This window comes from Amphibalanus amphitrite, unplaced genomic scaffold (assembly GCF_019059575.1).
Source record: "Amphibalanus amphitrite isolate SeventyFive unplaced genomic scaffold, NRLGWU_Aamphi_draft 000811F_arrow, whole genome shotgun sequence".
In the NCBI taxonomy this organism is placed as follows: Eukaryota; Metazoa; Arthropoda; class Thecostraca; order Balanomorpha; family Balanidae; genus Amphibalanus; species Amphibalanus amphitrite.
The window spans coordinates 136,158-152,507 of record NW_024882305.1 but is presented as its reverse complement, the minus strand read 5'-3'; the positions used below and the strand labels follow the sequence as shown (position 1 = coordinate 152,507).

General features: G+C 53.2%; 1 protein-coding gene across 1 annotated transcript; it reads right to left on the bottom strand.

Moving 5' to 3' along the window:
• Nucleotides 1-272: 272 nt before the first annotated feature.
• On the bottom strand, nucleotides 273-16,299 carry LOC122366490. The gene is made up of 3 exons (XM_043338811.1): nucleotides 16,175-16,299; nucleotides 14,342-15,994; nucleotides 273-429 (listed from the first exon to the last, which is right to left on the bottom strand). Exons 1-2 carry the CDS (start codon nucleotides 16,297-16,299, stop codon nucleotides 14,368-14,370), a joined length of 1,752 nt encoding a protein of 583 aa, XP_043194746.1. The 3' UTR covers nucleotides 273-429; nucleotides 14,342-14,367.
• Nucleotides 16,300-16,350: the final 51 nt, after the last annotated feature.

The following is a 16,350-nucleotide window of genomic DNA, read 5'->3' as shown; positions in this document are numbered from 1 at the left end:
TGACGACCGAATGACAAGGAGTACTCGTCCTGAAAGTAAACATTTGGAATATAAACAATCCAAAGCTGTTCAGTATTTATATCATTCGAGAGCAGTGCCTTCAATTTGGATACACTTAGCATTCATTTCCCACACCCGTGTACACTCCACGAAGGCTTCTCCGCTGCGGACTCCCGCTTCCGCCGATGCGTCAGTTCTGTTATGGTCGGTAGTGGCGATTAACACGGCGATATCCTTGGAGCGACACAGGACGACCGAAACACGATGGCGGCGACCATGGAACTGTTTATTTTTTATGTGCTTCCATATGACCGGGGGGTGAGACCAAATGAAGGGAAAGGAAAACGTGCCCCATCACAACACCCCCCCTCAAGACGCATGCGTCGGTACAAGATACGCATTGCGTCTAACACATAAACAAAAATGTACATCCATAGTCGAATTTCCAGCAAAGGCTGACACAAATAAACAGCGTCTATTTAAGGGTGACATTTTTAAGCTGACATTTTTGATCGTTTAATTAACCGGTGTCAGCTTATGCCAGCACATCCTGACATGACGGGAAAACGGCGTTTCTTTCATGGTTGGCAGGGGAAAGGGAAAGGAACACTTCGGGCACGGCCGACGCCCGCCAAATTTATGTATACCGCACCGGCGCGACCGACCTGACGCCTAGGTTGATAGGATGAGTACCTAAGTAGGCAGCTTGACCGGGGAGCCACTTCGTCATGATCGAGAGTGGGTATATGATGGCCGTATAAAGCGAAATTATTTCTTGTAATAACTTTCTCTAACGAAATGAGTTGACTTTGTACAGGCAGGTGCCCAGGACTTCGCCAGCGGGGGGGGGGGGGCGGTGGAATCCCGGGGGAGGGGGCTCCTCTCTAAAGAGGGCCTCCAATCCTTTCTACAGAGGGCCCCCTCTCTACTCGTAAAGGGGCCTCCTCTCTACAGACGGCCTCCTACCTACAGAGGGTCTCCTCTCTACTGAGGAGTCAGAGGGGCCCTAGCGGTCGGACACAGACACTAACGGTTATTCACAGGAGGCCCCAGGAAGCGAGAAGGACCCTAGCTGTCAGGCTGGTTAGAGGACCTTGATTGTCCTGGCGTGATTTTTTCCCGTGAATTTCGTTCGCCTCCGACGTGATTTTGGTCAACCTGGGTCTTCAGTCCACGGGGGCCCTGATTCCATACGGGGGCCTCCTCATGCCCCAAGGGGAAGGCGCGCGCCCCGTCCGCCCCCCCCGTGGGTACGTCCCTAATTTTGTAAATGAGAACACTAATGAGGTAGGCAGAGCACTTGCCTGGCACAGCAGACGTCCAACCGGGACTAACGGTCAGGGCCCCCCAGACCCCAATCATTGTTTGTGCTAACGAAGTGAGGGACAGGGCCCCAAAGGTCTTCTTTTTGTTAAAACAATAGATCAGTGGGCAGGGCTGCGGAGTCGGAGTCGGAGTCGGAGTCGGTCGGAGTCGACGGTTGTGACCGGAGTCGGAGTCGGAGTCGATATTGGAAACCCCAGCCGGAGTCGGAGTCGGAGTCACCGAAAATCTGTCGACTCCGCAGCCCTGCCAGGTGTGCGGAGTCGGAGTCGGGAGTTGGAGTCGATCGGAGTCGACATTTCTGCCCGGAGTCGGAGTCGGAGTCGGAGTTGGTTTTTGAAAGCCGGAGTCGGAGTCGGAGTCGGAGTCGCCGTAAATCCATCGACTCCGCAGCCCTGTCAGTGGGTGTTTAATGCATTGCACGGCATGTAAGGGGTCGGCATATTCTACCCCCAGCTCTTCCCCTGCTGTTTGCGCGTATCCGTACTCGTTCACTCGTACTACTCGTACTCGTTCGTCACCTGGAGTACTATATAAAGTTATTGTTCGTCTATGTAAAAGTCTATTCTGGAATGATAGCCATACGGCTAAAAAGGTTAAAATATGGCGACCACAGGTGCAGTGCAATTCGTCGTTCGCGTTATGGCCTGTCCCGTAGTTCAGTTGGTAGAGCACCGACTCCCGGTAGTGAGAGCCCGGGTTCGAGTCGCTCCGGCGCTCGATATTTGAGACTCCTGACGGGGATCGTCTGCGGTTGGTGGGAGCATCCGCAGCCAGTTGAAGTCAGTCGAGTGGGACAGGCCGTGTCCGGCTTTGAAGGGCACGTTAAACTTTGGCATCTAAATTCTCCCGTTACCCGGAATTGCGCGATCGGGCGGTAGGAGTCGGGTTCTACGCAACAAGCTCTGCTTAGCATTGGCCTCGGCTCTGTCAATCCGTCCATTCAAACATTCGAACTAAATTTATTTTTAAAAAATGGCACGTCGGCCACGTCGTACGCCCGCGCGGCCTCGCACCGGCGGAGTCGCGTCGAAGACTGTCCGGCCCCGTCCCGTCTCAGCCCTCACGGTACACAACACGTGGGCCCTCTGTCGTAAAAGTCTATAAAGAGTCTATACCTATATAATGTAAAAATTTGTGCATAAAAGTCTATATTGTCTATATATATAAGAACCAGGACAGGGGTAACATGACACACACATGTGCGCTGGTGCGGCGGACCGACCGTGCCAAGCGCCGGCCGTCTTTGCTCGCTTGCATAGCCGGCCCGGTTTTTTTCGCAATCATCCGCGGAAAATCAAACCACAAACGAACAATCATTCAAACTACACTGACACGCTTAAACTATTCGCATCCGCGCACACTTTACAAACACACACTTGCGTACAATACACATTAGTGTCTCACCGAGGCGGAGATCATTCCCGACAACAATCACGCGACCATTCATAAAACCAGTGACGGCGCAGTCTTAGCGGTCTTAGCAGCTGGACGTTGACACAGTGACACACACACTGGCACATATCGTTAAGTACAAACGCTTGAGAGGCACTGGCGGCAGTGAAGGTGCTGTCACATGGTCGGCACATCAACAACCATCGCAAAGCGTACAACACAGAACTCACATTAATTACCGAAGTGAACGTACGCGAACAGAGACTACCGCTAGCTTGGAAGCACTACCATAAACAAATCTAACACCGCACAAGACACTTCAGCCTGGCTCCAACAGCCATTACCGTCGCACTCCAGTCGGCAGAGGCGGGTGACAGGCCGCCTACATTGACCGGTGGCAGTCGCCACGTCCACGACGCGAATAATACAGCCGTCTGCGCCGGGTATCACACGCTCCACTCGTCCCACCAGCTAATGTCCACGCGGCCTACGTTTTCTTCGGACAGCAGTACTAGCTCTCCGACCTTGACCTCGGTCTTGTCCCTGAACCACTTGGAGCGCGCGGTCAGCGTGGGCAGATATTCCCGCCGCCAGCGTTGCCGGAAATGAACCAGCAGCACCTGCGTGTGCTTCAAGCGCCGTCGGCTGCACATGTCACTGTCGGTGAACACACCGGGCGACAGCTGAGGGGAGGCTCGTCCGATGAGGAAGTAGTTCGGTGTCAGAGGTTGGTAGACGTCAGGATCGGTGCTGACGTGCGTCAGCGGACGTCCGTTCAGGAGCGCTTCGACATCAGTCACCACCGTCTGCAGCGTCTCGTCGTCAACGACCCTGTCACCAAGCATAGCTGCCAGGGCGCGTTTGGCTGACCGCGTGCTCGAACACGCCGCCGAAGTGCCGCGCGGCCGGTGGTTTGAAGAGTCGATCAAACCCTTCTTGTGAGAGTGTCGGCGATCTTGGACTGGTGCCAGTGCTGGAGCGCCTGCCGCAGCTCACGCTCGTCGGCGCGCAGAATTGTACCTTGCCAGAGCACACGAGTCTGACCTTGCCTCGTCTGGCCATCATGGGTCTCATGGCCATGATGAATAAGTCAGTGTCCAATGAGTGGGCGAGCTCGATGTGGACCGCACGGGTGAACAGGCATGTGAAGTGACACCCACCCGTACCGTTTCTCTCGTTTTCGGCGTTTCTTGACGGTCATCGGTCAAAAGAAGTCCACGCCCACTCGCGCGAACACTGGCGCCGGCCCGCTCATGCGGAAGGCTGGCAGGTCACCTATTCGTGGTGGCAGCGGCTGTGCTGACCTTTTTCGACAGGGTGTGCAAGCGCGTGTGAATCGTTTCACGGTCTCTCTGCCGCAGAGAGACCTGATCCAGTATTGTTAGCTCAGGTGAGTCAGGACGTGCTCCGTCCTGGCGTGGGCGAGCTTCCTGTGTGGGTCGGTGACGATCAGCCGGATGATAACTCCACGGGCAGATAACATCACTTTATGCTTCGTCTCATAGTTGCGCTGGGCGTGCCGAAGTCGTCCGCCGACTCTGAGCAGGCCGCTGGAATCCAGGAAGGGCGTCAGCTGGTGCAGGCTGCTGCTGGGTTGCAGGTGCCTGACCTGCTGCAGGGCGACAATAAGCTCAATGGTTAAAGGTACTGCCCCACCTTTACCTGCGCCAGTTTTGAGTTGAGATAGTCAAGTCTGTGGCCAGGCTGAAAACTATGGTTCATCTATCTCGGTTGCAACCACCAGAGCTACCTAATGTCTGGCGTTCAAGAAATTTGTGCTACAGGGTGACTCGCGTCAAATTCCCGATTTGAAACTTGAGTAACTTCCTGCATTCTTAACCAAATTGGATAATTTTTCACACTACATAGGCAGGGTTACTTTTACAGGAAAACTTGAGGGGGAATAAAATTCGGGGAAGTCATGACCCCCGTCCCCCGCCGGTTTCCAGCCGACGCCAGTACCGATGTCAGTGAGTGCAGTGGCGGATCCAAGGGGGGGGTCACATGGGTCATGACCCCCCTGGAGCCCGGGGGCACCAAAGGTCTGCCAGGGGCACTACCGGCCTAGCAGGGACCCCACAAGCCTAACAGGGGCACCACAGGCATAGCAGGGGCACCATCGGCCTAGCAAGAGCACCACAGGTCTGCCAGGGACACCACAGACCTGCCAGGGGCACCATCGACCTCACAGGGGCACCACGGACCTGTCGGGGGCACTTCAGGCTTGTCAGAGGCACCACAGTCCTGTCTGGGCCTAGGGGCAACAGGCACACCAGGGGCACCACAGGCCTGTCAGGGGCACAACAGGCCTAGCAAGAGCACCACGGGCCTGTCAGGGGCACCACATGCCTGTCGGGGACACTCCAGGCTTGTCAGGGGCACCACAGTCCTGTCAGGGCCCAGGGGCACCAGCGGCCTAGCAGTGGCACCACAGGCCAGCCAGGGGCACCACCGGCCTAGCAGGGGCATCACCGGCCTAGCAGGGGTCCACCGGCCTCGCAGGGGCACCATGGGTATGTCAGGGACACCACAGGTCTGTCTTTGGCACGTCAGACTTGTCAGGGGCACCACGTTCCTTCCAGCGGCACCACGAACCTGTCAGAGGCACCTGCGGCCTAACAGGGACACCACAGCCCCCCCCAAATGAAATTAGGGCACCAGCAAAATTAAGTGGCATAAATCCGTTGAGTTTTTAATTTTGGGTATAGGTAGGGGCACCACTTCGATTCATGACCCTCCCCTTGGAGTTTTCCTGGATCCACCCCTGAGTGAGTGCGAAGAGACAACACAAGAGACGGTCTCACCGACCATCCGATCGGTATCGGGTCAAATCTGGAGTTCCGGATATACCAAGTTCCGCCCCGGCGGTGCCACTGCCCACACTCATTGATCATATCTTAGCGCCAGCAACGTTGATTGATGACTAGAATCTGAATAACGATGACTATAGAATCTGAATAGCAAATTAATTTTTTTTTTAAATAAATTTAGTCCGAACCTTTTGATGGGAAGGATTCACAAGGACAGAGCCACCGCTAAGCGAAGCTTGTTGCGATGACCCTGCCCTCTACCCTCCGATCGCGCAATTCCGATTCTATGGCAGAATTTAGAGTCCAAAGTTTAACGTGCGCACAAAGCCGCGCACGGCCGGTCCCCTCGCTGACTTCGCCTGGCTACGGCCTGCCACCAACCGCAACCATACCTGTCAGGAGGCCCATAAATGTCGAGCGCCCGTCGCGCTTCGAACCCGGACTGTCATAACCGGGAACGCGTGCTCTCACCACGCGGAGTCCAACGCTCTAACCAACTGAGCTACGGGACCGGCATTCGAAAATTAATTGAAAATGGTCTCAAAAATAATTTTGAAAGGGGGAACTTCCCCCTTCCCTCCCTAGCCATTCTGACACAATTTGAAAGGGAGAGTGGAATTTTCGAAGGGGGAAATTCCCCCTTTCCCCCTTTAAAAATAGCCCTGTATATAGGTACACGTTTGGGATTATATTCATTCAATTTTCAGACAAAACCATTTACTTTCAGCTCAGTTGTGCACCTCGACGTGAAGCCCATCTTTTTCGATCACTTTCTCGAGGCGCTCGCCGGTACGCCAGCGCGGCTTTCTTGTGCATCTCGACGGCGATCTCTGCGTAGGTGGCTTTGATGCGACCTTTAAACTCCCGAATGTTCGCCGGCCACGCCACGTATACCTTCAACTTCACAAACCCCCACATGAAAGTCATACGGAGTGAGGTCGAGCTTCGCCCAATCTGCTCTGTCCACCGCGCTCGCTTCGCCCAATCTGCCCTGGCCACCAAGCTCGCGCGACCTCACCCGTGTGACTTTTTCATGTGGGGGTATGTGAAGTCGAAGGTATACGTGACGCGGCCGGCGAACTTTCTAGAGTTGAAAGGTCGGACTAGAGCCGCCTTCGCAGAGATCACTGTCGAGATGCGCAAGAAAGCCGCGCTGGCGTATCGCGAGCGCCTCGAGAAAGTGATCGAAAAGGATGGGGTCACGTCGAGGTGCACAACTGAGCTGAAAGTGAATGGATTTGTCTAAAAATTGGATTCATCAATCGTCCGACCGATCGACAAGCGGTGCTATATCAGGGAGATGGAGATCTACTTCTTCAATCATGAAGTAACAACTACTTTTGATGCATATTGGTGACCGACACGACACGTGACGTGTGTCAGGTCAGGGGTGCTTACTGCTTAAATTGTTGCGCTTACAAAAACTACCAATTAACTCGGCGAATGGCGCTGAAACTTGCCCGATAGCTGAATCTCGTGTGGACCGAGGTTTCGTTTTCATGGCTATCACGGTTTGGTTGCTACTCTGAACGTGCGCATGTGAAGGGGACGTGCACACATTTTGACGGACACTGTACAGTCTGTCTTAAAAGTACCGCGCAAAGTGACGGTGGATCCATCAAGCCTGACCGATGAAGGACTGCCAAATTTGAGTCACCGAAGCAATGGACATCCTCGTCCATTCCCCTGCTCCATTGGTTCGGTGACTTTCAAATTATAGCAGGCCCTTCCTCGGTCAGGCTTGATGGATCCACCGTCACTTTGCGCGGTACTTTTAAGAAAGACTGTACGCTGCCCAACACAAAGTGTTACATTTTGGGCTCAATGAGTGAAAGGGACTCGCCAAGCAAACTCAGCCCATGAGAGCCTGGTGAGACGCTCTGTTCGCACGAACGACCTTCGAAGCCCCGAAATGGCCCTATGCGATCGCTTGATGTGAGCCTCCCGAGCCAACGAGTAATACCCTATGCGCGCAGCCAGACTCACCATGAGTGTGACAGAGTCATCTGAAGCTGAGCACTTATTAAGTTTTCGGACTACCGTAGGACTTGAGTGAGTGAGTGAGTGCCGAGAGGTCTGTGGCTGGATCCTGTCCTGCAGGCTCTCGCATGGGACAGGCCTTCTTTAGGCAGGCTCGAAAGCTTAGGGGTCATCAGAGGCCGGCGTTGGTCAAGAGTTCAGCGTGATTGCAAGTTGTGTACTGTTTTCAGAAGCCCTGTGGGTGGGACCCAAAAGATCAGCGTGGTAAAGATGTCAGTGTGTCGCCTTCAGAAGCGCTTCGATTATCGGTTACCCTTTGGGGCTCTCAGAGGCGTCGGTGTGGGGCCCTCACTGAGGGTGCGGGATCCGTTGAGGTTTTGGAGTGATACCCTCAGGCGGTGCTCTCAGGGACCGGTGATGGCTAGTGAAGGACCCTCAGAGTCGCCGGTCAGGACTCTCAGAGTCACCGGTGAGTGGCCATAGCCATGATGAGCCTATGTGGGACCCTCAGATACCTCGGTATGACGTCCTTACAGTTAGCGGTGTGGGACCATTAGTGCACTGGCGTTGCGCGCTCAGAAGGCCGGTATGGGATTAAAGCTCAGCGAGACTAAGGGCTTATGTGGTGCCTTCGGTAGGCACCTCAGCATAACCGGTAGAGAGCCCTCAGAGCCGCCGTTGCATGCTCTGAGTCAGTACGGTGCAGGGCCCGGCTCTGCACTGACTGGGACACACTGAGCCTGGACTTTTTGTTGTCTGATTGGGAAGAGTTGGGTAGCGCCACTGATGCTCACGTGCTGCTGGACATCTTTATGCGCACCTGGAACAGTCTAACTGATAAACAGTGTCCAGAATGTAGTGTGCGGACGCGCCGGCCCCACTGCCCGTGGCTCCAGGACGCTCTAGCTTAGGTGGGGGAGCCATTAATGCTTAAAACATTACACAAGCCGATTGGCAGCCGTTTACACAGCCTGATGACAAAGCGCTGTATCTGTCCCTGAAAAAGCAGTTAAACAGCAAAAGCTCTTTAAAGATTTTCGCAGATTTTGGAGCACCATGCGGAAATTTGGCCTGTCATCTGGGAGCGAAAGTGATGACGCCCATGTGACTACTGCCTGATCCCGACGCACTCAATGACTTTGTCTCCCCTGTGGGCTTCCGACTGGCGGCAGGGGTGACAGTGAGTGAAGATAAGTCGCGGCTCGTTAGACCAGTGAGAGTCTGCGCCGCTATGTTTAAGCTCACCCGGCGACGCTGACGGAGCTGTCGGCCGCTGGTGCCGACGGGGTCCCTCTGCTAACAGTCAGGCAGTGTTACCCTGCGGAAGGTCCGCTGCTGCTGCGCAGAGTGAACGCATTACTGGTCTCCGGTGTCTTTTCCTCGGCTTGTAAAACGACGTGCATTGTGCCGATTTCTAAATCTACATAGTGACCGCACATTGCCAAGCAATTTTAGACCCATATCTTTACTGAGCGTCTTGACCAAAGTAACCGAAAATATTGTACGTATGTATAGTCTGTCTTGAAAGTACCGCGCAACAGTACGGGGGATCCATCAAGCCTGACCGTCACCGAAGCAATCGACATCCTCTTCCATTCCCCAGGTCAATTGGTTCGGTAAATTTCAAATTATAGCAGGCTCTTCCTCGGTCAGCTTTGATGGATCCACCGTTACTTTGCGCGGTAGGTACTTTTAAGACAGACTGTAAACTCGATTTAGGACGCTCTGATCGACGTCACCTGGGTGCCAGATAACACCGACCAGGGCCTGCTGCCGTCGATAACGGCAGTGGATTTGAGCAAAGCGTTTGACAGCGTCGATTACGGCGCCCTCATCGAGAAGCTGGCCTGGTGTGGCATGCCTTCCCACTGGTTTGAAACTTATCTCACTGACAGGAGACATATTATTTTATTCCTTATGGTAAAATAATTTCTTGCGCGAACGACAGGGCCCATCCTTCCGAGAACGGCATCACTGACCTCAGAGATTGAGTCGAGTGCTCTATTTCCGCACTAGAAAAGTGGTTTCCACGAAACTCTCTGAAAATGAACAAGACTAAAACGAGCTTCATGATCATGAGGACAAAACAATCAATACTGAATCACTCGTCTGACGAATTGAAAAGACCCGAAGCTGACGCATAGTTGGACTAAGCCGATAAAATGTTCTTTCGGTAGGGGGGCGCTGTGTGTCATCGATGCCCTGTAGGACGCGGTGAACCGCATGTATGGCTACTTCTACGCTCACATTAGTGAAAAGTGACTTCACATCAAACGAGACCATCCTCTTCCCTCTCACATCTGCGTCTTTTAGCCGGTCGAGAAGGTCAGCGGAATTCTTCAGGTGTGAGCAGCTGATGCTCCCCAACGCGGCTGATAGTTTGGTGAGACATTTTGCGAGGCGGTGTGGGGCACTGTCCAGTGTCCACCCCCGAAGTGATGGGGCGCATGGGGACGCCTTCTTTGTGAAGCTTTGGCAGACCCTTCATCTGTGCTGATCTTGGTTTCTCTTCCAAAAGGTACTGTAAACGCTTGCGCCTTTCTGATCGCCTTAGAAGTTTTCTGGCTTCTTTGTTAAGCTTTTCGCACGCTTTCTTACAAGAGCCGGAAGGAACTTCCTCATAGACGGTGGCATCTGATAGGAATTCGTTCATTTTTTCGTCATATGTTGAACGGTCGAGGATGACAACCCCTCCATCCTTGTCACTTGAGCTAATGACGATGTTGTCGTCTTTAGCGAGCTCTTTCGGGCTAAGCATGTAGCGTCTGGGAATCGAGAGATGAGAAGAGGAAGCCATCGTCTTCAGACATGTGAAAAACCCTTGTTTGAAGCCTTTGCCCACCTCCGAGTCAGTAGACTTGATGTTACTCATTATGAAGTCTAGCTAGCTTTTACTGTTCTTGCCAGTGCCAAATTTGAGTCCCAGTGACAGCGCTTCAGTTTCTTCTTGACTGGGTGGCCGACTAGACAAGTTGGTGATCAGGCGAGCATCTCCAGCATGTTTCCAAGAGTTTGATGCGCAGAGCCGGGACAGTTTATCTAGTAACAGTTAGAGGTGCCTTTTCGCCTTGCGTTTTAATTGTTCCTCGAGGTTAGCTGGAAATAAGACGAGAGTATTATCTACGCGAGAAATATTTTAGAACTGAGAACCAAGCATTATTTTTGAACGACTGCATAGAAGAGCAAGTTCTCCCTCGTTCTGCACCTCGTCAACTGTACTCGAAACAGCACCCGTTCAAAGGCTGCAAGAGCTTATCTAGAGGATGGTGTGGAAACTCCGAAACTTTAAGCAACAGAGCAGCCATTTTAAGAAGTCGTTTCCGGCAGCCCTTTCCAGCACTCCTCGAGGAACAATTAAAACGCAAGGCGAAAAGGCACCTACAACTGTTACTGGGCAAACTGTCCCGGCTCTGCGCATCAAGCTCTTGAAAACATGCTGGAGATGCTCGCCTGATCACCAACTTGTCTAGTCGGCCACTCAGTCAAGTAGAAACTGAAGCGCTGTCACTGGGACTCAAATTTGACACTGGCAAGAACAGTAAAAGCTACCTAGCCTTCATGATGAGAAACATCAAGTCTACTGACTCGGAGGTGGACAAAGGCTTCAAACAAGGATTTGTCACATGTCTGAAGACGATGGCTTCCTCTTCTCATCTCTCGATTCCCAGACGCTATATGCTTAGCCTGAAAGACCTCGCTAAAGACGACAACATCGTCATTAGCTCAAGTGACAAGGGTGGAGGTGTTGTCATCCTGGACCGTTCAACATATGACGAAAAAATGAACGAACTCCTATCAGATCCCAGATGCCATCGTCTACGAGGAAGTTCCTTCCGACTCTTGTAAGAAAGAGTCCGAAAAGTTTAACAAAGAAGCCAGAAAACTTCTAAGGCGATCAGAAAGGGGCAAGCGTTTACAGTACCTTTTGGAAGAGAAACCCAAAATCAGCACAGACGATGGGTCTGCCAAAGCTTCACAAAGAAGGCATCCCCATGCGCCCCATCACCTCGGGGGTGGACAGTGCCCCACACCGCCTCGCAAAATGTCTCACCAAACTATCAGCCGCGTTGGGGAGCATCAGCTGCTCACACCTGAAGAGTTCCGCTGACCTTCTCGACCGGCTAAAAGACGCAGATGTGAGAGGGAAGAGGATGGTCTCGTTTGATGTGAAGTCACTTTTCACTAATGTGAGCGTAGAAGTAGCCATGCGTGCGGTTCGCCGCGTCCTACAGGGCATCGATGACACACAGCGCCCCCCTACCGAAAGAACATTTTATCGGCTTAGTCCAACTATGCGTCAGCTTCGGGTCTTTTCAATTTTTCAGCAGAGAATTCGTCCAAAAATCAGGCTTGGCTATGGGCAACCCGCTCAGCGCCGTTCTAGCCCCACTTTACATGGAGATGCTAGAAGAAGATCAGTAGACCAACACCAATGGTTTAGAGATACTGCCTTGTGAAGGCACAATGTGTTATAGAAGGAACAAACTTCTTCAACACCAGGCACTTGTAAAACTTGGGACCAAGGCAGAACATGGTTTCTAAGCCTGACTGCCCCAGACTTGGCTACATAACTATGTCAGCTCAAAACTAATGTTAAGGTGCAAGATGTTACCTTTAAGCACTATACCTAATGAACAGCATCAGCACATAACCAGCAGACACACCATCCCAACCTCTCCCATGCTTTACCCATTTGAGATTTGCGGCTGGCGCATCTCTATCTTCATGCTTCCTGTCTGTCCTTTTCCCCATTGAAGGGTCTGGTGAGGAAGCCTATCAGCACCACTTAGCAGGTGAGCCATAAATACATCCCAATACCTTAACAGACACATATTGAATATTTGCTCTTTTGTCAGTATAGCATGATGGAATAATATCAGAAGTCAGTTTGTAAGCAGCAACACCAAGGCCTCACATATAATTCACTGTTTGCGTGCCCAAGAAACTTCATACTTCAAGCAAGCACGTAGGTAGGTACCTACTTGCATGCATGCAAATGTTTTTCCATGAAGTAGGTAGGTATGTACCTATACGAGTAGGTAGAATATGGTAAAAAAGGATTGGATCCTCATAGAACCCTATCTCATATCTGGCATCTTTGTGGGATGCTAGGCTTCGGATTACTATTACCACAAGCTTGAGTAAAGAGTGTCAGGGCAGTCAACAGTTGAAATAACCTACCCAACATAGGTGGCGGAACGGGGGGCAACGGGGAACCATGCCCCCTTTGATTTTGGCATTTTAACATCAGCCCTATGGGCTTTGCATTGAAAGAATGGGACCAAAGTCCAAAGTCAGCAGTGCCCCCCTTAATTGAAAGTGTTCGGCCACCACTGCTACCCAAGCATATCTTGGACCCCTCACTCCAGACTGCAAAAATCCATATACTATGCCAAACACCTTGTGGCTCTCATGCACCTAAATTCAGCGCAAACAGTTTTGCGCTGAAATTTTGATATTTGTGCCAAGAAATCACACCTATTTTATCCAAACTGTTCCAATCACATGAGAGAATATCAACTGATGGAAAGGTGGGTACTCAATTCAAATGTAGAGTGTAGTGAGTAAGGTAAGCTAAGGTCAGATCTTATCGTCTCGTGCCAGAATTTCTGAAATTCTTAAATTTCACTTCCGCCAATTTTTTTCATTCATCCTTACTCCAAAACTTTGGAACACTGAGTCATGCCAGACACTGCGCTGTAATTTTGGTGCCATTCACCAATTATGCCGGACATGTTGATGGTAGCATGGATTTTTTTCCAGTCTGGCACTCCGTCAATGCCCTCGAATCCTAACTTGACATCCGATGAAGGCAAGGCGATGAAGGTTATCTACTTTCATGTTTTTAACTCATGCACACTAGCAACAACAGAGGAAGTAAAAATCGTAAAGATCAGGTCCTACATGCCCACATGGCCTCTAAATTTTGTGTACATACACCTAAGATAAGGTAGGGTTTGGAAGGATTAGCTCAATCACTCAGTTCTTTCCAAGGTTCTTTCCTATTTGGATTTATTAACATCAGTGAAATCCAACTACACTAAATTTGTGATTCTTGAATATTTCTTTTCGTGAATATGACTTACCTCACGTCTTGAACTATCTTCAGGAAACCATTCTTCCCTTGCAATCACTCATAAGACGCGCACCCACCCCACAAACATATCCCGAAAAACCTAAACAGTCGTCAGCTTTGTCTCCAGCGTGAATAACAAAGTGATGTGGGGTCCACATGACGTCAAATATTTTTTTCCAATCTCGAGAATTACATGTACCATGGTAAGTAAAATGTGTTCCAAAGGTCAACTATATGCATATTATCACGATTTAGTGCAAATAATCCAAATATTGGCCTTCTAATTGGTAAAATTATCAATAAATTGTTTTTGATGACGTCATTTTGCAGGGGTTGTTTTTGCTTCCATATACAAGTAACTATCTTTTGAAATGAGAGCACAGATGGTGACAATTAATGGCGCAATATTTCAGCGGTTTTTATGTGTGACAGTAGGAAATGCGGCAAAAGCAATCGCAATCGATTAGATTGCTTCCATATAGCGTTAGCTGTTGGCCACCCAAAACGAATTTGAAGGGAAAACTGAAATAAACCATGGCGTCCGGCTCAGATGCCCAAATCGTTTAATTCCTCATGTCAGCATTTGCATGGCAAAGGCTGACATGCTCCGATGTCAGTATAAACTCGTTTCTGGGCGTTTCGTATCAAAATACACTACGTTTAATTAAGGCTGACAAAAATGTCAGGTATAATTAAAAATAATTGAAAAACCGGCAAATGCTGACAAAATGTCAGCGTAAAAGGGAAATTCAATTACACCACACACGGTGTGGACGCACGAACTCAGTCGTACGTCTGGTCCGCCCAGCGCACGGTCAGTCGGGCCGGACGGCGACGGCGGCGCGTCCCACGGCGCACTGAGCTGGGGTCGTCGGCGCTGTTCCGCAGCACCGGTGGTGCCGGCTGTCCGCCCGCCGGCGCAGCGGCGGCGGTCTCCTCCGTGCCGTCGGGTGCCGAGCTCGGAGCGAGCTGCTGCCGGCGCCCGGGTGCAGGTGTGGCGGCGCCCTCCGAGATGAGAGATCTCTGGGGTCGCAGATAGCGCTGGTTCCGCCAGTAGACTCGGCCACTGGGCAGCCGGACCAGGTAGTCGCGCCGCTGTCCGACCGCCGTGATGACGCCGACGCGGTCCCACAGCCCCGACCGCGGGTCTTGGACGAGCACACGCTGACCCATGGTGAGCGCGCTGTGCTGGCGGGCTGTCGTGTCGTACCGCTCGGCTGTTTCCTGTTGCTGCGCGGCGGCCCTGGCGTCACAGTCGTCCGCCGCCCGCTGCCAGCAGTCGGCGAAGGCCCGGTGGTGCGCCGGCACTGCCGATCTCAGCGGGTGGCCGAACAGGACCTGAGCCGGAGAACGGCCGTCGGCGCGCGGCGTGTTGCGCAGCTCCAGCAGCCCCTGCGCGTAGGCGTCCATGTCGAGCTCGCCGCTACTGGTCGCCTTCTGGATGAGCCGTTTGGCGGCCTTGACCGCCGACTCGGCGTGCCCATTAGACTGAGGGTAGTGCGGTGTAGAGATCTGGTGCTCCACTCCCCAGCGGCGCAGAAACTCTCGGGTGAGCCGGGCGGTGAACTGGTGTCCACCGTCTGTCCGGAGGGTGGTGGGCACGCCGGTGGCCGCGAATATCTGGCGCAGGCTGCAGACCAGGTCTCTGGCAGTCGCCTCGCCGGCCACGTGCGACACAAACGGCCACCCGGACAGCCGGTCCGCGTATACCAGGAACGTGCGGCCGGCCCAGGCGAAGTAGTCAGCGGAGACAGCCTCAAACACTCGTGATGGCGTCTTTTCCGGCATCAGCGGCTCCTTCTGCTGACTGGGCAGGTACTGCTGGCAGGCCGGGCACGCTCCGACATGGTTCGCAATGTCACTGTCCAGGAACGGCCAGTAGACTACCTGCCGCGCGCGGCGTTTGGTGCGCTCGACGCCCTGGTGACTGGCGTGCAGGCGCTCGAGCGTGGCGCGCCGCAGACTGGGCGGTATCACGAGCCGCTGGCCACACACCACCAGGCCGTCGTCTACGGCCAGCCGGTCCCGAACTCCCCAGTACGGTCGGAGGCGCGGGTCCAGCTGTGACCGGTGCTCTGGAAACCCATTCAGGATCAGGTCAGTGAGTGCGATGAGCTCCGGATCGGCGGCGGCGGCGGCGCGCACCTCTGTCAGCGCCGCGTCTTTGAACGGGCTGGGACCGTCGTCCGCCCCGTCGGTGGCCAGCCGTGAGAGCACGCTGGCGAGCTGATGGCTGGCGTCCCTCTCGGCTTCCTCGTCCTCAGGCGCCGGGTCATCCACCGGCGCGCGCGACAGCGCGTCCGGGATGGCGTGCAGCTTGCCTTGCCGCCAGATGGCGAGCAGGTTGAACGGCGCCAGCCGTTCTCGTAGCCGCTGGAGCCGCGGATTTTCGATCTCCGCAAGGCTCTTACTGTTGAGGATCGGGATGAGCGGCCGGTGATCGGTCAGGACTTCAAACCGCTGCATCCCGCCGAGATAGATGCTGCATTTCTTGCAGGCCCAGGCCAGGGCCAGCAGCTCCAACTCGATCACGGCGTACCGCGACTCGGCGTCCGATAGGAAGCGTGAGCCGCACTGGATCAGTCGCTACCGGCCTGCGGCGTCTTGCTGCAGCAGGCAGTAGCCCAGGCCGCCGGAGCGAGCGGCGTCAGTCTCAAGGACTGTGCGGCGGCGAGGGTCGAAGAAGTCGAGCACGGGAGGCGACGTGAGTGCCATCTTCACCGCGCTGAACGCCTGCTCGTGCGCTGGCGTCCACAGCCACGCGTT

What these genes read in the sequence shown, in the direction of transcription:
- LOC122366490 (XM_043338811.1), bottom strand. Translation starts at nt 16,299, where the DNA reads ATGGCACTCACGTCGCCTCCCGTGCTCGACTTCTTCGACCCTCGCCGC. An exon ending in CAGCAAGACGCCGCAGGCCG is followed by an intron (nt 15,995 to 16,174) that starts GTAGCGACTGAT and finishes GATCCTCAACAG; the next exon opens with TAAGAGCCTTGCGGAGATCG.